Source organism: Mixophyes fleayi, chromosome 4, assembly GCF_038048845.1.
Source record: "Mixophyes fleayi isolate aMixFle1 chromosome 4, aMixFle1.hap1, whole genome shotgun sequence".
In the NCBI taxonomy this organism is placed as follows: Eukaryota; Metazoa; Chordata; class Amphibia; order Anura; family Limnodynastidae; genus Mixophyes; species Mixophyes fleayi.
The window spans coordinates 34,965,047-34,990,150 of record NC_134405.1 but is presented as its reverse complement, the minus strand read 5'-3'; the positions used below and the strand labels follow the sequence as shown (position 1 = coordinate 34,990,150).

The window sequence follows — 25,104 nt, the reverse complement described above, 5'->3', positions numbered from 1 at the left end:
CGCTTTAAATTTGAAGGAATCCAAGTCACGATGACAAGAAACTGTGCTGCCGGACACCTCTTCATTAGAAATGACTTGCGGTCAGCATTGTGGTGCATCACTTAGCTGTGTGGTCACTGTAAAAGTAAGTCTATCAATAGTCACATAGTTTTTTAACACTTTCGTCTTTTTTTTGTAGGGCAAGTGGGTGTCGGTTTTTCACTACCGAAAAACTGTACCCCACTCCCTGCTGTATGGTGCCTGTACCAGTCACCTTCTTACATTTTTTGCATGCATCTTCCTGTTTTTCTCTGCCCATTTTCCCCTCCCTCCCTTCCTTCTTCTTGCTTCAAACACCAACCCAAATAGATGGCAGGTGACACTGATGAAGGTACACTGCATGATTAAATGTTGGCCTGCTCAGCTTCAGAGTGTGCTGAGTGTCAGTGACAGGTCCTATTTACCATCTGTCCTTATCACATCCTAGAGGGATATAAGTCAGTGGAGGTAAGTGCAGTAGTGACTGATAGTGGCTTAGTCATAGTTGCCTACTCTCCCGGAATGTCCGGGAGACTCCCGAATTTTTAGGAGTTCTCCAAGACTCCCGAGAGAGCAGGCAAAAATCCCGGATCCAGATTTCGGCGTTGTTGAAGATGCCGTGGGGCGGGCTAAACGTGCCATCGAGCCTAACGATGCCTTGTGCGTGGCCACGCCCCCTCGATGGACCCCCTCCCGGAAAGCGGCCTGCAAAAGTAGGAAAGTATGGGCTTAGTTGTGAACTATTTACTTAAGTGCAGGGTAAGAAATTAGTTACCCTTGTAGACTGCTCATGTTATTAATCGCCTATGTCAGAATCTAGTGTTTCTGAATTTATGATTGTAATACAATGCCTGCACTATATTGGTTTATGTCAGCTAACATAAAATGCAGGCACAAGTAATCTGACACAAATTATACCTGATTACACATCCTGCTGTGTTGTGAAGACAATCTGCCAGTCATTATGAGAGAAACCTTAATTTGGCTGTATATTTAAGAGACATCTGGGCCTGGTTCATTAAGGAAAGTTAAGCAAAAAATTGAGTAAGCTTTCTTACTCAAGTTTTCTGGACAAAACCATGTTGCAATGGAAGGGATGCAAAATAGTTTATTATTTTGCGCATAAGAAAAATACTGTCTGTTGTTTCATGGAGCACACAAATACTTGATAGCTGATTTGTGCACTGAAATTTAAAGTTGACCTAGGACATACCCTACCCCAAATATAAATCTGCCATCACATTTTAAATTTACCTCCTCCTCCAATGAAACATGGTTTAGCCTTAGTTACTTACTTTTGCTTAACTTTTTTTTAATGAATCAGGCCCATCTGTGATTTGCAGTTGTTACTATCAGTATGGCAGCTTCTGTACATTTTCACTTCCCAGTTAAGGTTTAATAATCAGCTAACAAGTTTTTTCTTAGTCCTTTATTTGTCCCCTACTAAAATAGGAGTTTTGTAATGAAAAACTGTATAGTAGCATTTATGTTTTCTTTAATGCAGTCTATATTATCATGAGCATCTAAATGTCCTATCTATAATATAAATGTCTAGTGACGTGTGTTAGTCTGTCTGTGTGTGTGTGGAAAATATAAAACCAAGCTGCAGCGCCACCTGCTGGGCGGAGTTATACACTGACCTACTAAATTCTTAGTGTGTGTGGAAAAAAAAATTCAGAAAGGGCTGAAATTTGGTATACTAAGATGTTTTTAATTTGTTAATTTAATTTGTTAATTGTTAAAAGTGTTTATAAAGATTTAAAAAAAAAATATATATATTTCTTGAAGGAGAAGTGACAGTGGGGAGTGGTTGGTGGTTGCCGGGGGTGACAGTGGGGAGTGGTTGGTGGTTGCCGGGGGTGACAGTGGGGAGTGGTTGGTGGTTGAGGCCTGGGCTATGGCCCAAATGCATGACAAGAACCTTTTTAACACCTTAAGTAGCTTGATTTGACTAGAATGCATGAGTATTATGCACGGGTCAACTTGTATTATATATTCTTCCCTCTGACCTGCAGACACATTAGTAGATCACACCAGCTGTTCAATCCATTTCAGTCACAGCCTTCAGGAAAGATGCAAATATATCTGGGGTTGATGGCTGCACTACTGTAGTGTGGAGAGGTGGTGGTCGCATTGCTGTAGCGGTGGTATTGCTGTAGTATGGGGTTGGTATAACTGATTGCTGTAATATGCACAATTCTGGCCAATCACATACCTCCTTTTTATGACATATCGGTTGCTTATTTTGGGCACTAATTTTTTGCTCTGCTCCAAAATCAAGAATTTGAAAATCCCCCTCTAGAAATCCTGTGTTTGCCCCTGGGAATAGTATAATTTGACTCCAAGCCACGTGATAATTTTATGTAGCATTTATTGTGAAGAAATTGTGCAAGTAATGTGGAAGTGATATGCTTCTGTACTGTTATATTATTGGGTAAATGTACTAAGAGGATTAAGGAGAAAAAATTCATGCAAGATCATCTGCAGATGGCATACCCATTAGAGGAGGTTACATGGAGCTAGGGTGCACACATGATAAGGCTATTTTTCATTTTGATGCAATATGTATACTGCTCTGTCCCATCAGGTGGCAGATGTCCCTTCTGCTCAGTTGTTGAGCGTAGCTTAATTATAATAAAAGGAAAATATTGCATATAACTCTCCCATATAACATAGATCCCTAACAGTCTAGAATAGCTCAGGAGCATAAGGAACTCGAGTTCCTTTCTCTCACAATTGTTAGCGCTGCTACCACACATCGCTATGGGTCCTGAGTTTGATTAAGACCAGGATGTTACCTGTAGGGAGTTTTTAAGTTCTTCCCAAGTCCATGTGGGTTTCATCTTTCATCCCACAGCCTAAAAACATACTGGTAACTTAATTGGCTCTTCTACAAATTGCCACTAGTCTGTGTGTATATGCAGGGCCGTCTTTCCCATTGGGCACAATGGGCAGGTGCCCGGGGGCCCTGCAGCCCAGGGGGGCCTGTCGGAGGCCGCTCTCTCCATGGTCTCCTCCTCCGTGCGGTGCTCGCAGTGCATGTCGGGCGTGAAGTCATCACGCCCGCCCGACATCCATTGCGGAGCGCGACGGAGGAGGATATCATGGAGGGAGCCGGATCGCCAGCTGACCGCAAGGTAAGTATTTTCATCTTTTTTTTTTTGTGCTGCCTCCGACGGGCCCCCCTGGGCTGCAGGGCCCATATATATAATCATTTTTTTTAATTTATATATATATATATGTATATATATATATATATATGGGGGCCCCGGTGCACTGCTTTGCCCGGGGGCCCAAAATGTTGTTAAGAGGGCCCTGTGTATATGTGTGCCTGTGATAAGGAAACGAATTGTGAGCTTGACTGGGGCATGGATGTGATATTGGACAGATGTCAATGAATAAACACTCTCTGTATATTGCTGTGGAATATGGTGAAACTAATGACTATAATGACAATAAAGAGAAATGTATTACTGAAGTGTCATTTATGACTCAAATCTTATTAGGCCATTAGTCTCGTTAGATTCCAATCTCATTAGTATAAGAAGTTTTCTCCTCTATTGTCAATGCTGTTTTTCACGTAACTGAACATATATATTGTTCTAAACCTCTTTTGTTCTAGGCTACTATTATTATGCTCCAAGCTCTTGCTCAGTATCAGATAGATATCCTATCTCCCAGAGATTTGGACATGTACGTCACTATCTATTTTCCTGGTAGAATTCATCCTAGAGTTTATCGCATCGGTCTTCAAAATGCCACTGTGGAATATTCCGAACAGGTGAGGACTTATAATGTGTGATGAGGGGAGTGATAAATGTAGTAGTTGTTTCCATGATGTAGAAATTGGAATGCCTGAAATGAGCTCACAGTGTGACATTGGATACGTGCTGGACATGTTCTGCTGTATTCTTACATCTGAAGAATTGTGTCTCTTTTCAGACATCAGTAATTGAAGACATTCTGGTCACTGCAAAAGGGAAGGGTCAAGTAACATTAACGGTAAGTTTATTTATAAGTTAATTACCAATTTATTTTCTTTCTTATGTTGAATGACATAAATATAATCTATCATAGAGAAAATCAGAAATCAGATTTGGCCGGCGACAATTGACCCAATATTGCAACATTCTTTACAAAATGACCCCCATGCCTCCTAATAATCTGCACCTTAGATTTGATGCCACAGACATTTAGAGAGAAAAGATAATATATATTTTGTCATGAATGTCACTGGTGTGATCCCAATTGATATAGAAGATCAGTCTCTTCTATTCCAAGTCATCTGCAATTTTTACTGTCACATTCTGACCCATTAGACTTAGGGGTAGATTCACTAAACATTCTATAAAAGAAAAGTGGAGGTGTTGCCCATAGTAACCAATCAGATTCTAGCCATCATTTTTTAGAATGCACTAAATAAATCATAGCTGGAATTGAATTAGTTGCTTTTCCATTTTAGTAGCTTTAAATAACATACCCCTTAATATATGCCAGTTATAATTGAGGGCTATGGTATAGTATGTGATAAATGACTTAAAATCATTAAACTAAGTTATCAATTGTAGCTTTATATCGATCACATTCCAAACTCGTATCCCGTAATATGAGTGGATGTTGCATTAAATTAGGAAATTAATCCTTCTGCGCTTACACATGTTTTAATGATTTTTCCCTAAATAAAGATTCACAAAAAATTTGCAAAATTATTTCCAACATGAACATCAGTTTAGAAATATATAAAAAGATAAGGAAAAAAAAAGTGACCTGGGCCAAATTATAACTATATTTAATTTTTTTTTAATATGTAGTAAACAATATTATTTTTCTATTTAAGATTAAATCATTGTATTTGCTTTGTTAAAAGTACTTAGTTAATAAGTGGATGGGTGGAGAATTCAACGGTACATGCCACCATCTGGTTATTGCAGTGGAAAATTAAACTATACCTGCTATACCTATATTGAGTAAATATACATGGTGGAGAGAGTCAATACATCACTTCAAAGTCCACCCAACTACCACTTTAGCATCACCACTTTTATTAATTGAAGCATTTATTAAAGTAATTCAATCGTTTTCAAATAAGCATTGCCCAAGCGATTGTATTGTGTTTCCAACACACAAAGTAATTTATTTTAGGAGATGCAAAGTTTAACAATTCAATACATGATTATAATATAGTACAGTACAGCCAATACCAAAAGATAAATACATACCGCTGCGTTCGCATGCGCTCGCTGCGCTCCCACGGGTACCAGTGGACAGTAGTTCACTCCAGAATACTGTGATCAGAGAATGGCTGAAGCCAGTGGGAGCACAGCTATATTATATACACTCAGTGTTACAGAGACAACAATGCAGATGACGTGGCTTGCTTCTATAGGTCCAGGTACCAGGAAGGTCCAGAGTGCTGCAGGTCATAGGCTAGTTCAAACAACCCCCTCAAAGGCTGAGGGTCAACATTCCAGATGATTCTCCCGCCCAGAAACTAGTTACAACTAGTCCATTAGCATTTTACAGTTTGGTATCACTCTGACTATTTATTCCCTAACATCAATAACTAGAGTATGCAATATGCTATCTCTTCTGCGAATGAACCGGACAGCTGCTGATGAATAGGGGATTAAAATGATATCAGACATGACACATTTCCTATAACCTGAACCTTAAATAACACTGAAGTGTACATATAATCATAATATATAAACTAATAATAAACTAAATACTATCTGCTCATAAATCACTGTGGAATGGAATCCATATAAATATGAAATATATATATAACTAAATGTTGTAGTGCGAGTGTGTGCGTGCATATTTTACCGTGCGATCGCAGTATGCCACGTGAGTGCAATCCCACGATAAAACAATATTAACCAATATACTTTCGTTCATCCAATTATACGACTTCGACACTTTATTTTTTTTTCTCCTATAACACAGTATGGTTTATTCTCTTTTATGTCTTAAACAAATAATGAGTATGGATTGACATCACAATTGTCTTTTTTACATGTGTTATTTCTGTGTGTATTGCATGTTGCATAAAAATGTTATTTCATTTATAAATTAAAGCTAGAAGGTCTCAAAGTTGTACCATGGAAAGTGTCGGCCACCTCTGAGGATATGAACAAACAAGAAACGTAGCTGATAGAATGTGCCTCTATAGCCTTCTACTTTAAAGGAACAACCCTCTGAAATGTCTCTTCTCTAACCCTTGAACATCATTTAAATCATATTTCACTGCATTAATTCCCGCCTCAACAAAGTTTCAGGAGGATGCCTTGTCTTCCAGTAGTTCAGGTGGACTCCCCGAAATTCGGGAGCCTCCCAGAAATTACTGGAGAGCAGGCAAGTATGATTTAAATAATCTATTGCCACAAAACAAGAAGCCTCTCCAAATCCAACCAGTTTCTCAAGTTTTAAAACACTTCACCCACAGATATTTGCCCACAAATCCATGCACCTGTTGGTAAAAACAGGGACCTACATGCAAATTAAATTCATATGGCATAAGCAGCAAGGGAGGAGAACATTTAGAATTTTGTTAATGATTTTTATTGCTTTAAATGCCTTTTAAAAATATTCTTCTTGTATTTATTATTTATAAGCCATGTTGTCCAACTTATCACATGGGGATGGCAACATGTATGTAAGAACTACCGTATTTCCCCAAGTATAAGACGCACCCCTGAATAAGACGCACCTTAATTTTGGGGCCCAAAATGAAAAAAAAGATGTATTACAAAAAGACTGACAGCTCCGAGACTGTGGGAGGCACCAGAAGGACCTTAAGGTCCTTTTGCCAATCAGCGGGGACAAGCTGTGTGAAACAGCCAGCGGAGACATGCTGTGTGAAGCAACCAGCGGGGACAAGCTGTGTGAAGAAGCCAGCGGGGACACGCTGTGTAAAACAGCCAGCACGGACATGCTGTGTGAAGCAACCAGCGAGGACACGCTGTGTGAAGCAGCCAGCAGGGACACGCTGTTCCAATTAGCGGGGACTCCTCTCTCACACCATGTGCCGAATTCTTCATTAAGATAAGTAGCGCTTGCAGTGTATAAGACGCACCTTTTTTTTAGACCCAAAATTTTGGGGGAAAAGGTGCGTCTTATACTTGGGGAAATATGGTATGTCCTTGCAGCCTGAGCATCATTATAAAATGATGTCAAACAGTGTAGGGCAGGGTTTCCCAACACCAGTCCTCAGGGCTCCCCAACAGTGCAGGTTTTCCAGATCACATGTGACATAATTAGGACCCCCTGTGGATCTGTTACAATGTGTCAGTCAATAATGAATACACCTGTGCTCCAGCAAGGAGATATGGAAAACCTGCGCTGTTTGGGGAGCCCTGAGGACTGGGTTTGAGAAACCCTGGTGTAGGGTATAGAGGCTGTGTGGGATGTTTGGTGACATAGAATAACCTGGGTGGACCTTCTGTTGGACATCCCTAACTTATCATTTAATTGATACAACTGATTATTGTATATTGATTATGTAATTGTATCACTGGTATTGTCATTTTATTTCCAGGCATTTTCTGTGTATAACACTATAGAGACAGAGAAGAAGAAATGTAATAACTTTAATCTATCTGTGACAATTAAGAATGAACCTTTAGGTGAGTAAATGTTTCCTTATAATGTTTATTTATGTTTAGTGTTATCAATTATATCTGAATCAATTGTTTCTTGCTGGGCAGATATATGGGATTCATTGTGCGCCATCATGTTTTTGTTTGTAGATGCTTAATGATATTGTAATGGTGTGTTTTAGGGAATGTACATGTATATTTCTTCCAAATAAGCCAGCGTTTCTCAAATCCAGTCCCCGGGAACCCCAACAGTACATGTTTTCCATATCTCCTAGCTGGAGCACAGCTGTATTCATTACTGACTGACACATTTAAAACCATACACAGGTGGTGCTGATTATTACGTGTGACCTGGAAAACCTGCACTGTCAAAGTTCCCTGAGGACTGGATTTGAGGAACCCTAGTGTAAGCTGATACTGTATGTTGATTTTACTATAGTTAAGTCTCTTCGTACACATAAAACACAATATCTAATAACATGTTTTTGCAGATATGAGAAGAGGATCAGTCACAGTATGTGGGGACAGAATTATAATTTAATAGGAAGTCAAAAGAGAGATAGGAATCAAAGGAGAACTAATCTTGGGTGAAGTTAAATAGGTTAAACTGGATATTAATGGCAGAGGCCCAACAACACAGATCACTTGGTAAATAAATAATAACATCTCTTAAGAACTGGAGACAGGATATACAATTCAATGATTTAGTTGCACAGTCTTTAACAAAGATAACAGGAGCAGGTATGAACTTATAAAGTCTTTTAAGCTGTAAATCTCACAAACATAAGCTGGTTTGATGTTCATGGCTTAAACTGAAAATACAGGAGTATAAATACCAAACAAACCAAATTCAGGGGCAGGTATAAAAAGCACAATCAGAAGCAATCTGAGATCAGGGAGTGGAGAGTACATCATGGTCACAAACAAGCCAAGGTCAAAACACAAAGGGGTAGTTTCACTAAAGCTTCTAAAAGGAAAAATGGAGGTGTTGCCCATAGGAACGAATCAGAATCTAGAATACATCGTCTTGAATGTACTTGATAAATGATAGCTAGAATCTGATTAGTTGCTATGGGCAACACCTCCACTTTTTCTCTTTGGAACCTTTAGTAAATATACCACAAAGAGGCAGAAAATCAAGTATCAACTCTACCTCTGAAAACACAGGAAAATGTTTTAGTAAAGACTGAATTACACAGAGGTGTTTAAATAATCCACTAATTGGCTGAACCTATGTTGTTAAGGCGACACAGAAATGCAAGACTTTTCCAGTCCAAAGACACCACTGGTGTTACCCAGAATGCCTCTCATTAACATGCCACAAATGAGCAAAGACAATGGTAATTCTAGGTAGGATTAGAACATATACAACAAGAGAAAATAGAGATGTCATTTGATGGGAGTGAGCAGGGAGTTCGAATTCTATGGGAATAAAGGGAATAAGTGGTAGAACTTCCATAGTTGAAGGTGACGTGTACCAGCCACTCTCACTGTAATGGCAGTAGGTCCGCCACTTCCTGCATGCAGACCAAAAAAGTGAAGCAGAAACACAGCATGATCTAAAGAGCAGAGCTGGTGCCACAAGAGATGGCATCAACCCATCCTCTTACCTTATTGTTAGACCTGTGGGGCCTGACAATGTATTGTTCTGACCCTGAGAGGAATAAATACTGAATGAAGAATTAGAATTACAATTTCATATGGAATTAGACAGAGATATGGGAGTAGAATGGAGCAAACACAGCATGAATGGATATAAATAGTAGTCGAATAGGGGCAGACCCAGTATTGTATGAATGGACAGAGATATAAAGGAGAGAACTATAGTTTAATTGTAAACCAGTTAAGACACATGGATAGCGGAGTAACACAACAAGTGGATACAGAGATATGGAGCAAAGAGAGAGAACTGAAAGGTATGCTGTGACACTATGGATGTAGATCTAACTGCCTGGTATTTATTATAATATATAATGTAAGCTTAAACTTTCCATACAGCTAAAAGGCCAGAAGGTGCTAAATCAACTGTCTCCATTACCATCTGTACCAGGTAAGTCCCATTATTTACTAATAATGCTAAATTCAACATTTGCTATATTATACTTGGATGCATTCCAGAAGTAAGAAATATCCAATGTTCCATTAATATGCACAGTATCTATAAAAAAAAGATAAAATATTCAAACTAGACTGCAAAAAAGAAATATAACTGCTACAAAAAAAATCAGATTCATAATATGTAGTTATGCTCATCTTGGTATTAAATGGGAACTTTACAATGTCATCATGCCTACTTCAAACCTATTTACCATATCGAATGTATATAATAACTGGCTTCATGTCTGGTCAGTAAACAGAATGAGCATCTGAATCTTTCCTCTCAGATTCCTTAAAGCTCAGGATGCCCTTATGTCTGTCTTTGAGATCTCATTAATGACCGGCTACTCTCCAGATATCGATGACCTTAATAAGGTGAGTTCCAAGCCTGGGAAACTTATATTCCACATTTCAGGGCCAAAGTATCAAAGTGTCTTAATGAAAAGCAGCTCCAGGGCAATCTCACAAAAAAAGATCAATTCAATCCTGACAAAGTATACTTTATTTTGTTAACTGTAAAGAGCAGCATGGAAGGGCAATCCAGTTCCAATGTCTGATTAGGAAATCTTCTACATCCAAAACTATTGTTCTGCTAAAGTAATGAGTATGGGACAATGTGGTATAAAAATTAAATTTAGAGTTTTGGCTGCTCATCGACACCAACTTTTTAACTGCTTCCTCCCGGGGTCATAGCTGTTCATGGAGATGATTGTAATGCCAGAGTGGGCATAACAATGTAACACACCTTTTAGAATTGTTCTGTGATTAGCACATACTCCATAACAGAAAGTTGGCTACAAGATAGGATGAAGGGATACCCATGTGAGAATACAATGAGTATTCTGAATCAAAATGAAAATGTGTGATTGGTTAATATGCACGAAACCTTGGTTAACTTAGCGATAACCAGATTAGAACTGAAGTGGTTTGACTAGTTGGTTGTATAAACTTCCTTTCATAGACAGGTGAATTGGCACCAGCTTCACAGGATCCTCATATACCTAATATGTGTTGTTTTCATTTAGATATTGTGATTGGAAACATCTTGGCCTATCCACTTCCACCTCAGCCTTCTTTACAAATGAACACTAAAGTCTTGGCCAAGCAGTAATATTCTGACAAATATAACAACAATGTAACCCCTTGTCACTGTGTGTAGTGCTGAGGTGCACAAATTTGGTAGTGCACTTCTATTGACAACCCTGGTTAGCTACTGGGAGCGAATATACATGACCAGAGGGTATTTTTTTAAAGTCTCCTTGAAGATGTTGGGGCACAGGTGATGTAACTTGGTGATGCAATGCAATCAGATATTGCAAAATAAACTTTTTATTTACACCCCTCCATCAGTCACAGTTCATATATACATCTCCTGTTACCTCCTGCACAGTTCTTAACAGTTACCAGGGCAGAATATTAATGGGGCAGTCACATTTAAAATGTTTTTTAAGCTTACCCTCATCTCTCACAACAGTCTTCTCTCACCCCTCCTCAGTGGGGGTAATATATCTCACCCCAATTCTGTGGGTGTAATATCTTTTTACATGTTTGTCCTTCTACTTCCACCTTTGGAATATATCCAAGATACAGCCCTTTCTCACCATAGAAACCAACAAAATCCTAGTTCACACTCTTGTAATCTCTCAACTTGACTACTGTAACCTCCTTCTCTCTGGCCAACCTGATTTTCACCTTGAGCCTCTTAAGTCTGTCCTAAATGCTGTTGCCTGCCTCATTTTTCTCTCCCGCTGCTCTATCTCTGCTGTTCCCCTCCACCAGCCCCTACATTACTCCCCATGACCTACAGAATTAAATTTAAGCTCCTCACACTCACCATCAAAGCTCTCAATCAATATCCCCCCCTATTTCTCCAAACTCATCTCTACCTACATTCCTCACTGGCCTCTCCGCTCTGCCAGTGACCACCACCTCACTACTTCACTGATCACCTCTTCCCACTCCCACCTCCAGGACTTTGCCTGGGCTGCACCCCAGCTGTGGAACAATTTCCCAGACTCCATCAGGTTAGCCTCTACTGTCAAAGGCTTCAAGTGTGCCCTTAAGACCCTTTTCTTTCTTCAAGTCTATGAGCCTTCCTCCTAACTCCCTTGTCCTGGCTTTCACTCCGAGTTGGTACCACCCTATTTGTATCTCTCCATTTTCTTTTTGGATTTAAACTCTCATGAGCATGGCCCACTTTCCTCGTGTTTTACTTCTAATATTCTATCCCCCTACATACCTCTTAGCCTACTTCCCTAGTCCTGTTTTCTTAAGCTTTGACTTACGTCTCACTGATTACTGCCATCACTCACTTACTGTCCTGGAAATATTTTGATTTACATTACCATGTTACCTATATTTTTTATTCGTTCAATATGTCTGGTCTTTGTATTTTGTTCTTCATGTATCATGTTATGTGTTATGGATCATTGCTTTCTGTACATGACATGTACGGCGCTGCACACCCTTTGTGGCACCTTATAAATAAAATATAATAATGATAAATCTTAAGTAGCATGTTTTATATCGCTAACTGTTTGTATATTATTTTTTCTGTATTGCTATTAGCATTATAACTTGTAATAAGTAGCTTGTTATAGACCCTCCATATCAATTAAAATTTTCTCCAATTAAAGATTGCAAAACATTGGGCTTTTTAATCTTACATGTATAACATTACAGATATAACAAACTACTATAAAAGTGTGTTAAATATATATGTGATGCCAATCTGCTAGTATTTATTCCTTTTAATCTTGAAAGCTCATGTGAACTACAACATATTTCAATAAATGGTGCATACTCATGTCATGAACTGGTGTACCCTTATGCCTATATATGTTCTTGGAACAATACTGTGCAATGGAATGTACCTGTAATCTACTATAGGATGTATATTGATTAAAATGACTCTTGCCTATTATTGCAGCTTAAAAGAGGAGTGGACAGATATATCTCCGAATTTACGATCAACACAGGAACATTTGATCAAGGCACACTATTTTTGTATGTTAAAGAGGTGAGAAATTACTTTCATTAATCAAATATAGTACTGCATATAGATTTCACTCATTCTTGGTTGTTTTTTTTCTAAACTTCCTTACTACTATATAGGAGGATCATTAATTATTTACAATATGCAGCTACATTAATGGTGACAACTGAAAATTGGTATGAAAATGTTTTGTAGATATTTGAGAAATATTTGTGATTCCTGGGAGATGCAATTTTCCATGCATGTAAGACTTTTTGTTTGTTTTTGTAAATCTGTAAAAAAATCTGTAAAAAAAATCTGTAAAAAAAGCCTAAATCTGTAAAAAAAAAGCCTAAAAAATCCAATAAAAAAAATCTTCTAATGGATAATTGCAGATGGCAATAGCTTACATTCATTTAAATGACAGGTGTTTAGAAAACTATGACAAATGTTACAAAGTGGACCACTTAGGTTCAACTGGGGTTTAAGATTAATGAATGATCTTGTATTTTTTGTTAACCTTTGCAAGTGGTATTTTAGTCTATTTGCCATGTATTCAATTTGCATTTCATTCTATACTTAATCAGATTTCTCACACAGAGGAGAATTGTCTTAAATTTAACCTTCATCAGTACTTTGCAGTAGGTCGTATCCAACCTGCATCTGTCACCGTGTATGAATATTACTCCCCAGGTAAGACCTTTACCAATAAAAGTTTTGACTTTGCTATTTCGGCAGACAATTATTACATGTCATATAATTAGTAAGATAGTAACATAAAGACAGAATATACAATCCGCACAGAAATGCAAATATAACACAAAGCTTAAATCTCTGCAACTTCACTGGTCTCAATTAGACCCCTTCAAATGTAATATAAATGTTGATTATATCCATAGGATGCTAATGAAAATTAATTTATATACTAGAGTAAAAGAAGAAAAAGGCATTCTCAAAAAAAAACCTCATGGAGTAATAAAATTGCATTTCTATATATTCTAAAGGAGATATACTGCAGCACAAAAATGCTAAAAAATATTACTTTATATATGAGGGTAATATGAGGGTGAGTCAAAAATTATCTGAAATCTGGCTATAGAATTTATTTTAATTGGCTTTCAGAAAAGACAAATACTTTTTTTTGGCATAATCTCCGCTTTTCAATACTTTTTGTCCATCTGTCAACAAGCTTTCCTATTCCCTCATTAAAAAATGTTTTTGGCTGAGCTGCGAATGCTATGCTGTCTTCACCTCTTCATCGGACGTTAATCTTCGTCGGCTTAGGGTTTCTTTCAGGGGACCAAACAGGTGATAGTCCGTTGGGGCAAGATCGGGACTGTAGGGAGGATGCTTTGACACCTTAAAATTAAGTTTTTGGAGAGTGTCCACAGAATGAGTAGCGGTGTGTGGATGTGCATTGTCATGCAATAACACACTCCTGGATAGCAGTCCTCTGCATTTTGTTTGAATTTTAGGCTTCAGCTCTTCAATGAGCATCTCACCGTAATGAGCACTGTTGATTGTTGAACTTTTTCCTGATAATGTTCCAGTACCGGTCCTTGAGAAACCCATAAACCTCAATTTTCCAGCTGTTGGTTGACTTTTGAACATTTTCTTGGTTGGCAATTGAGGATGTTTACATTCCATACTCTGCCATTTTCACTCTTAGTAATGAATCCATGTCTTATTGCCAGTAATGATTCTTTTAAAGAAACTTTCATCTGCCTTAGAGCATCGGTCCAAATTTTGTTTGCAGATGTCCAAACGCTTCTGTTTCCCTTCCTTGAGTTGTTTCGGCACCCATCTCACACAATCTTTTTGAAACCCAGGTCTGTCAGGGATTATTGCATAGGCAGAGCCATGGCTGATTGGATTATGTTGCAAATTATTTGCACTGTCATTCATTTATCCAACAGAATTAGTTCACGTGCACGCTCAATGTTCTCATCAGTTGATGGACGTGGACGGGCGCCCAGCTCCTTCTTAATAGCTGACTCTTGTGCGACCTTCTTTGAACTTCTCTATCATCATCATCATCACCATTTCTATAAATTCATACACACTTTTTTGGACAAAACAATTTCACCATACTGTGCACAAAGTCTTCGATAGATATCAACACCAGGCACACACTCAGACTACAAAAAACGAATCACTACACGCTGCTCTTCTTCCATGCAAATCACAAGTGGGGCAGCCATTTTCTCTTGCACTGCAGTCACAATCTAACGTAACACATTCAGACTTGCACAGCAGTGACTGGGGAGACAGGACCTAGTATGGAAAGCATTGATAAGACAGTGCGGCCAACAGAAGTTTTAATATAACTGGAGTACGGATAATTTTTGACTTACTCTCGCATATTAAAAAAGCAGGATATTGTTTACAAATTGCATCATTAATTAAGCCCATGCAATATATTAAAAACTATGTGGAAGAAAGAAACTCATTCATTGTGCAATACAGATTTAAAAACATAAGGAACCCTCTCCTAGTACTAATAATTCAAACTCATCTAATAAAATTTCATCTATTTCAACTTCAATCACCGCAAAATTTTAATTCTCTAAGTCAGATTAGCTAGTTTAGGATTTAAATGATACAGAAGTGAAAGTTGCTCAATCAATTTATAGGTTCATAGCAGGGACTTGAAAGGGTGGGGTTACCCTGAAAGGAACAAATATAGAGAAATTCCCCCAGCACACTGCTATAACCAGCAAAGGAGCTGCCATTTCTACTTGTACATAAGAATGCTGAAGCCTCAGTTGCACACATTTGCAAATGTATGGAAAGCCACCCGCCACTCCACGGCGCTACTGCTAATAGGGTGGTCCTACCTCTAAACAGTGAGAGTCCCTATATAGATCCATACATATGTGTTTTTAAAATTGAGAGCTAACTTACCAAGAGGTACCCCAATAGCCTCCAAATGGAAAGGTAGGACCACCCTATTAGCAGAAGTTGGTTCTTTGTTGGTTATAGCAGTGTGCTGGGGGATTTTCTCCCTAGGATTGAAATGGAAAAACATTTTCATCTCTGTTCCACTTATAATATGTCAGTGGTGAGAGAATAAATACTGTTTCTGATTGTAAAGATTAAAAATGTATTAATGTATCATTGGTAAGCAGTTTCGATGATAATTTGGGGCTGATGCACAGTGGTGCAGAGACAGATGCATTTTGCAATGTGTATGGGTAAATACACTATTTTTCTGTGCTCTTTTTTTAAGAGCAATTTACTCCAACTCTGCATCAGCCCATATATATATATATAATTTGTCTCTATTAGATGTAGTATAATATTTTCAACTAAAATCATTTAGGTAGTATCCATTATATGTTGGGAAAGCCAGAATTCTTTCACATTTCTAGTGTCTCATCATAAGTTTGTTTAATTATTAGACAATACTATTCATCTAAAGTAAAAACCTATTTATCTGGATAAACAATATCCCTCCATCCAAATTGTACTATAATAATTTATTAATTTATTTAAAATTAATATATATTTTATTTATTTGTGTCCTTCAAAGCCATAAGTTTGCTCAGTTGAGGCCTAGTTCCAACACAAAACAACCAATGCTATTTCTTCAATGTCACAATTCAGCACTGAGCCCTTGTGTGTAATAGAATAAAAGAATAAAAGGGAAGCAAGCAAGCTCAAAACAAATCCTTATCTGAGATAAAATATATCACTGCAGCAGTGAATCATTATATAAAAATAATTTATTTTTTAAAACACATAAATACACAAAAATACATAGTAAGTTAGACTCAATATCACAAAATAAAATAAAGATTACAAAATATAGCTAATGATCCGGACCTGTTATATCACCAATAACTCATACAGGGCAGCACAGTGGCTAAGTGGTTAGCAATTCTGCCTAACAGCACTGGGGTCATGAGTTTGATTCCCGACCATGGCCTTATCTGTGTGGAGTTTGTACGTTCTCCCCGTGTTTGCGTGGGTTTCCTCCGGGTGCTCCGGTTTCCTCCCACACTCCAAAAACATACTGGTAGGTTAATTGGTTGCTATCAAAATTGACCCTAGTCTCTGTCTGTCTGTGTGTGTGTCTTTGTGTGTGTGTGTGTGTGTGTTAGGAAATTTTGACTATAAGCTCCAATGGGGCAGAGACTGAGGTGAAAGTGTTCTCTGTACAGCGCTGCGGAATCAGTGGCGCTATATAAATAAATGATGATGATGATGATGATACATCTCCTATAGTGCACATATGGGGATAAGAAAGGAAAAAAATGTTTTCCATAAATATTATTTTGTGTTTTAAACCGGGCTTCATGTTAAGATAATCAAGAGACCATTCCACAGTTTCCAAAATATGATTGTATCATTTAGGTTCCATACAGTGATCGCACAGCCTCCTTTAGACTGGAATATTGATTACCTGCCACGATCACTAATATTATATCATAGTCCAAATGAACATCACTCGGGATTATGTATAAAGCATATGACTCATGGCAGAGCCGTAACTTAGAATTCTAGCGCCTGGGGCGAGAAAGACAAATGCCGCCCTCCTAGCGCTCAATTTTAACCAAATTAACCTAAAACATTACTAAATTGCGCCCCCCTTCAGCATTGCGCCCTGGGCGGTCACCCCTATTGCACAGCCCTAGTTACGGCCTTGACTCATGGAGCCCAGCTGGCAGTTGATGACTCCGCCTACTAGAACTGCATAATGAGTCTATCGTCTGAAATGAAACTCTCTCGCTCACCGCAGTAATCTTACAAAAATCAGGATTTGGCGTAGACAAATATAGAAATAGTAAGGTGCAGTTCAAGTGGAATTATAGACTTCTTTTTTTAATCAATCCTTCCAGTAAACACAATCAGGTTCAGGTCCTTTGATCACAGATATCCTTTTACAAACTAACGCATTTCTCCACTGGTGTTCTGTGAATTCTTCAGAGATAGTTGCTTGCTTTGTGAGTCTGCTATTTAAACTCCTTCTGGCCAATGCCAGTCAGTTTCTTTCATTTTTAGTCCTCTTTTCAGCAGATTTCAAATGACTTGTTATGCCGCGATATGATGAGATTATCCTACTTCCATAATCATCACAGAGGTTTATCTCAAGTTTGTATAACCAGGGGCCTGATTTATTAAGGATCTTAGCTTGAGAAACTTCTTATTTCAGTCTCCTGGACAAAACCATGTTACAATGAAAGGGGTGCAAATTAGTATCCTGTTTTGCACATAAGTTAAATACTGACTGTTTTTTCATGTAGCACACACATACTTGATAGCTTATTTGTACACTGAAATGTAAAGTTGATATTTGTGTGCTACATGAAAAGAAGATTCTCAAGTTAAGATCCTTAATTAATCAGGCCCCAGGTCTTGAAGTAACCAGCTTAAATATATAAAATAATAAAAGAGGTGCAGACAGTGAGAGGATAGAAAAGAGATTACCGCCAATAAAAATATACCACATTCCCAAGACATAAAAATACTAACAAACGTATTACAGTATATAAAACGCAGAAATGTAAAACAATTCAGGGAATTATGCTAATTAAGGATATACTTCCAACTTTACATTGGTAAAACTTAAAAGATAAACTTAATTCGCTTGGATGAAAGGCACTGAAATATAGGTTAATAGGCAAGTTATAGATCTAAGTCCCCTACAATAAATGCAGCAGGTCAGCTTGCATAAAGTTTTCAGAGACCCTTAGAAGCGATCAGTAGTCTCATTGGCATGCAGTGCATTTGAGTTGACACCAGGGTGCAATATAGAGTATAGTGGAGCTCAAATATGTAGTAAATTGATTCAGAGTGAACAACTGATCTAGGAGAAAAAAAGGACTTCAATATAATGTGGTTATAATTACCATTCCTGTGAGATGGCTGGATATGTGTCCACTTGAGTCTTGAAACTTTGTTGTAAACTTAATGAAGATCAGCTGACGAGAATGCACTCCTTTACATTCAAGAGGTGTTTACAGATGATGATTAGTAAAGTTTAAATATTTTTTTTTTCTCTTGGCAGAAAACCGCTGTACTAAACTCTACCATGTGGAAGAGGGCAGTAAGCTTCTGGAAACGATCTGCCAGGGAGGGGATTGCCAATGTGTTGAGGGTAATATAGAAAGTAAAAACATGGTTATGGGCATATAACTGTAATATCTAAAATTGATGTATAAGTGTTTATGATTCAATTAAATCTATGCTACACAAGAAAAGCACTCTACATTTTAATATAATAATATTGGAAATAGCACAGAAAAACATGTAATTCTGAAAGCAAATATTTTATTGTTACTAAAAAGCACTCAGCCTTTGGCCTTATGCCTTGTTGTAGTCACGGACCATCTCAGTGCTTTCTACTACTCTTATAATTTACAATAAATGGGTGGTGCATTATAAAGTATATTATTCATTTGGTTCATTGAGGACAGATCAATTTCCAGACACATAGGGGTAAACCACAACTATAAATAATCACATTATTTGCCAATCGTACCATTTACTCCTTGCCGTGCCACGCCGCTATTGTATTTCTGGGAATGCACATAAAAGATAGAGTCGGTCAAAAGCAAAAGTAACAATAGTGTCACGAATAGTCCCCTCTAGCTACTCCCCGATTTAATATCTGATCATATATTCACCCAGTCCAACAATACATCGCCTCTATTTTGTCAGGAAACCTCTCTTAATGGCCTTTACCAGTCACAACCATCAGTCCGCGCACTTGTTACTTGGAAGTGTTTACTCACCTATAGCACAGGTTACAGATTTGCTGAGTCGCCCACGGACAGTGCTCACACAACTACACCCACTTTGGTTTACCACCACCTATTGAATAAGGACAATAGGACCCCAATATACTACCCCACACGGGCACACAATGAGCACTCCTTGTTACACACAGTTACCAAGGCACACACCAGCAATCAAAGGGTTAACATTTAACCCCTCAAGGCTCTATGACACAAATGTACAGGCAGGCACACACTCGGCTTGGTATACAGATGTATTCACAATTCACTCCTCAACATTTAAAGGTTTATCATGGTCAAGCAATCTATCTCTTCAAGACAGGCAGTGAATTTGTTTAGAGCAATAGGGACATCAGTAATTAAATGTTAGATTTAATATACAAAAATAACAATGCTTACAGGTTATATATAAAAAAAAACAGTTAATAAACAATTGACATACAGATAAACAGTTGCAAAAGAGGCAAGATAAAGGAGAAAAATTCAGAGTATAACTTACAGAGAGGTTAGTATAATCTGCGCCAAGGGAAATTGGCTTGAAGATGGATAGCTTATCAATGATGATTAATTTCCCAAAAGACTGTTTGTCCCTTCACAGAACAGGTAAAATCAATTGGGACGGCATTCACGGGGCATTGTGGATGCTAATGTGGGGGCTGTAATGTCCCTTGGGTGTCACCTAGGGTTTGTTCAAAACTATTCTTAAGTTTTGACCAGTTTTAACTTTTCTCAAATATAACCCAGAAACATAACTCGCCCGTCAATAATCCAGTCATAATGTCCCATTGGAATTATAACAATATGACATACCTTTCCCAAAGACATGTGACTATAGCTGTTACCTGGTATTGCTAGTACCTGTAATTCAGAAGCCTGGTGTGGTTTCTGTCCCTCAGTATGGAGTTGCACACGGATTTCGCAAAATATGAAATATGAAGGCATATTCTTTGAAGTTCATATTTCTATATAGCTGTATAGAGAGCCTTCATATGTTGTCTTTGTTTACAAGGGTCTGAAGCTGTGAACGGCTTCTTAAAGTCTCTCTCTGTATCAAAAAACTCTCCTATGTCAGGATGCCGGACACCCCAGGGGTCTTTGAAGCTGCTCAGCTTTCCCTGAAAGTGTTGCTGTTATCTTTTAACATAGGGGTGGTTAGCAGCACAAGGTAAACACACACCAGACCCTCTGACATCACATTTTGCACCTTGCTAACTCAATTTATCAATGGATTCATTTGAAATAACATATTTAAACAGCAGTTATGATTAGACCTTATTCCCACAATTATGGTATTGGTTAATCCTTATAACTGTAAGTCTTCTCTGCTCACTACAAATAGGTTTGTGGAGCATTAAGAAGTCCCATTTTTATTATGAATGAGTATTCACACTAAAATTTATACGATGGCTGATGTCATTGACTTTTTCCTTTCATTTTGCAGAAAGTTGTTTCCTGCAGCAACAATTACAGGGTTTTGATGTTCATGCACGAATTGAAAAAGCATGTGGCGTTGATGTGGACTATGGTGAGATCATTAAAATATCATTATCTTATCCTTAATCCTTAAGAATGTAGAAAATGACTGCAAACATTAAATCTTTAGCCCTCTTAATGTTCATTAGACAATTATTCACCCGGCCATTAGTGTTAAACTATCCCCCCTCCCCCTTAATTGCAGTGTATAAAAGTAGTAATATCATTTCAACGATTTGGTTTTTCAATTACAGTCTTCAAGGTGACGCTCACTGCCATTAAGCACAGTGACAACTATGACACCTATGTGATGACAATTCAAAATGTCATTAAAGAAGGTAAAACATATTATTCCTAATTCATTGCATGTCTCCTATGCTGTCTTTGCAAGTTGTTCCAAAAGGCTATGGTCTAAATGTATCTCACACCTTGCAGAGTGAACTAATCTAATTATTTACATGGTAATTATAATATATGTACTTGTCTGAAGATGACATATGTCAATTTTAACATGAAAGCGTCATAAGATCCATAGATCCATATTAATGGTACACTACCACCCACATAAAAGGTTTTCCATACCCCTCTCCCTTACTGGAGACTCGGGGCTGCTATATGCAACCGTTTCTCCCAGGACACTGCCGGTTCTCTAATACAGGATAAGCAAACTTATTTATTTCACTTCTTTTAAATGCTGGCAGACAAAGTGTGTGAGATGGAGGAACTATCTCTTGCAGCTTTTGATTGTTCCTCCATCTCACACCTTTTCCCCTGGATTCTGGCGAGAGTTTAAGAGGAATTTAGGGCTGCTACATGCAACTATTTCACCCAAGGCTCCAGGGGACTGATTCATTAAGGATCTTAACTTGAGAAACTTCTTATTTCAGTCTCCTGGACAAAACCATGTTACAATGCAAGGGGTGCAAATTAGTATTCTGTTTTGCACATAAGTTAAATATTGACTGTTTTTTCATGTAGCACACAAATACTTGATAGCTTATTTGTACACTGAAATTTAAGGTTGATATTTGTGTGCTACATGAAAAAACAGTCAGCATTTAACTTATGTGCAAAACAAAATACTAATTTGCACCCCTTACATTGTAACATGGTTTTGTCCAGGAGACTGAAATAAGAAGTTTCTCAAGTTAAGATCCTTAATGAAACAGGCCCCAGATGGGTTGGGGTGGGGGGATATTGGTAAATTCTATTAGGTAAGTGGTAATTCAACTTTATATTAAATGTTGTGGTGAGAGATGGATTATTAACAACAATCATATTGCAAAAGCACATGTTTAAATAGTAGACGTAAGCCTACCACATTAGGGACCCCTACAGTCAGAATTATGTACCCCATCCAGTGCTGCTCAAGATCTTCTCTCTGTATCAACATGAAGGGAAGAGGTGGGGGAAATAGTCCTATGGGGAGGGGTCTCGTGACTACAAAGGTACTTTGTAGGTTGCGATATAACTTAAGAAGTAAAAAAAATGTCATGGATGGAAAACTGTTGAAGGGATTTGAGAATTTCATCTAACAAGAGTTGTTTTAATTAAATAAGCAACATTCTCACATTAAACAAATGCAAATGGCCATCTTTCCATGCACCTAATATTACTACATGTGCCACTGTATCTCCTGTGTTATGTAATGTACCTATTTCAATAATGTTTCCGTGTAAAAAACAAAAAATTAAAATTTTCTGAGAAATCATGTTAATATATTTTCCATACCTAGGTACAGATATAGCTTTTCCGAATAAGAAACGCAATTTTATCAGTCATGTAAAATGTCAGAAAGCCTTGCAGTTACAGATAGGCCGAGATTACCTGATCAGTGGTGTGTCTAAAGATCTGTGGAACATGGGATCTGAGTAAGTGACAATAAACAAACATTAAGGTGAATTAGCTGTAGAATCTGCTGTATAATAAAATAGATGATGATTTTGACTAATAATTTACCTTTTCGGGGGAATATTTGGGAATGATAGTTTAAGTGTGTGCTACTTTGCAATTCCTCCATCCTCCTCCACCGACTGATGGAATCGAGGGATATGGGGGTGTCTTACAGTTCTTTAAGGTGACTAATGGGGGTCTTAAGTAAATATAAAAGAAAGCAGATGTAATAATTTTGTAGCTCTCAAGCAGTATTATGTGCAATAGTTAAGAGGCAAGTCTATTGTTGTTGTTTTTTATGTTGATCAACCATAATTATGGTGTTATACCAGTTATAGGTTTATTTAAACAAAAATAGATAGAGTTTTTCTTTAAGTACCTTCAGATCCAACGTTTAACCAGCTGTGTCTTGTCTGCTAGTTTAAAAACACAGAAGACAATATATATCAGGAAACTTCATGAACAGAAGATAATATGATTTTTTAGGAATAATCGATATACTTTTTCGTTATTTGCTTTTTTGATGTGTCCGCAGTGATGATGTTTGTTTTAGCTGACATTATGATCATCTCTCTTCCTGCAGGTTTTCTTACCTAATTACCAAGGACACATGGATTGAGATGTGGCCAAACAACTCAGAGTGTCGGAGTCCTCAGTATGAGCAGCTCTGTGAGGAATTATTCCAGTTCTTAGAAGAGATGGAAATTTTTGGGTGTCGCATTTAAAACGCCTTATTTTATAATAATCCATTCTGTAAATGTTGTTATTGATTTTATATAACATTAAAGAATGTGTTATCCCTCTTTTCCTGGTACATCAACTGTATTCTTCTGTATACAAAGTATAGGCAAGTAAATGGAGAGCTCCAGGGTGATATATATTTATTAGACACATTCATTACATAGATCTATTTGATTTGTTTATGTGTTAAGAATATAATTAAGCAATATAGCTCAGACATCTATTATTTCTATTGTTTTCTATTGTTTTAATTTCTTAGTCCTTTACTTTCCTCCACTTTACAATCTTGCTGTCATTAATAAGTACTTTATGAATATCCTAGTTGCTTTCAATTTCATTAGGTTAGTTATGGGGATTCACACTTTTATATTTGAAATGCATAACCTCATAATCTTGTATAACTTTTATTTTCAGCTCCAACAATTACCTACAGAATATTTTAGGTTATTACTGAGTTACACAAGATGAGTACGTTTACAGATACTAGAGGTTTGAGTTAGTGTGTATCCTGTACCTAATATAGCTGGATATTTTTTGATGTATCTACATAATACCAGGAAATTCCAGAGGAGTTTAGCTTATTCTAGACAGTTCTTTTACTTCTGTTACTCCCGCAAAATTGTACCCACCGCTCTGATTGAGAGTTTTTATTGTAAATGCAAGGGATTTTGTCATTTTAATTTACAATAAATAATTCCCACTTGATCTGCTGGTCGGGTGTTTTCTCTCCATCCAACCTCTATCCAGGTCAGAGGGATACAAGATTAAAGAGGCCAGGGCACTGTCTAAGTGCCCAAAGCTTGTAGTAAAAGGCAATATTGTAAGTGCATATATTTATATTTACTAATTATATTTATAAAGCATGTATCTGAGCTGTGGTGGGTTTTTTAAAATATTTTCTCCTAGAGCCCATTCCTTCTCTTTGATTCTGAATCATACCCAATTGTGTGCCATTGTCATCTGGCTCTATGTGACCGGGCAGCTGGAATCATGGTTCTCGAATTGAGCAAGCAATCATTTATTTTTTGGACTAATATTTGGGCTCTATATTGATACTCATTCTTGTTTGTTGCTTTTGGTAGTGCATACTTTATAACTCTAGTGTATTTATACTGCGTAATCTACAACAGGATACAAGTCTAAAAACAATGCTAAAAATAAATTATACAAATAACAATAGATGTCCATATAAATATATAAATCCTATTTACAATAAATCCCCCTCATATGTATCTTATGTAAAGCATTTATCCAAAAGGAGGCAATATCAAATAATAATGATGATGATGTCACAGGACATAACTACTCTATAAGTATAAAAATATAAGTGGTGACATGACTACTCACCAAATATAAGATGTATTTTTATAGAAAAGTAGCATATATTTATGTCACTTAATTATGGTAGAATTAATTAGGCCTTATACCCATATATTGTTTTTTTAATGCAATTGACGCAAATAGAACTAAAACTAAAGTACATTCATTAAAATTGGACCGTACACATTTGCAATTTTATGTGCCTTTAGCTTGAGATGTGGTGCGGTGCATTATTTTACATGCTTCCTTT

General features: G+C 37.4%; 1 protein-coding gene across 1 annotated transcript in view; it reads left to right on the top strand.

Annotated features, from left to right (window-relative positions):
* LOC142151181 (A.superbus venom factor 1-like) overlaps nt 1-24,239 on the top strand; it is a 162,919-nt gene extending 138,680 nt beyond the window's left edge. Inside the window, exons 29-40 of the mRNA XM_075206547.1 lie at nt 3,641-3,799; nt 3,961-4,020; nt 7,556-7,643; nt 9,615-9,666; nt 10,001-10,088; nt 12,643-12,732; nt 13,275-13,380; nt 18,698-18,787; nt 20,869-20,952; nt 21,155-21,238; nt 22,636-22,771; nt 23,377-24,239. Coding sequence (XP_075062648.1) covers nt 3,641-3,799; nt 3,961-4,020; nt 7,556-7,643; nt 9,615-9,666; nt 10,001-10,088; nt 12,643-12,732; nt 13,275-13,380; nt 18,698-18,787; nt 20,869-20,952; nt 21,155-21,238; nt 22,636-22,771; nt 23,377-23,518 — 1,179 coding nt within the window. The 3' untranslated portion in view covers nt 23,519-24,239. The remainder of the gene's footprint in view (nt 1-3,640; nt 3,800-3,960; nt 4,021-7,555; nt 7,644-9,614; nt 9,667-10,000; nt 10,089-12,642; nt 12,733-13,274; nt 13,381-18,697; nt 18,788-20,868; nt 20,953-21,154; nt 21,239-22,635; nt 22,772-23,376) is intronic.
* Nucleotides 24,240-25,104: the final 865 nt, after the last annotated feature.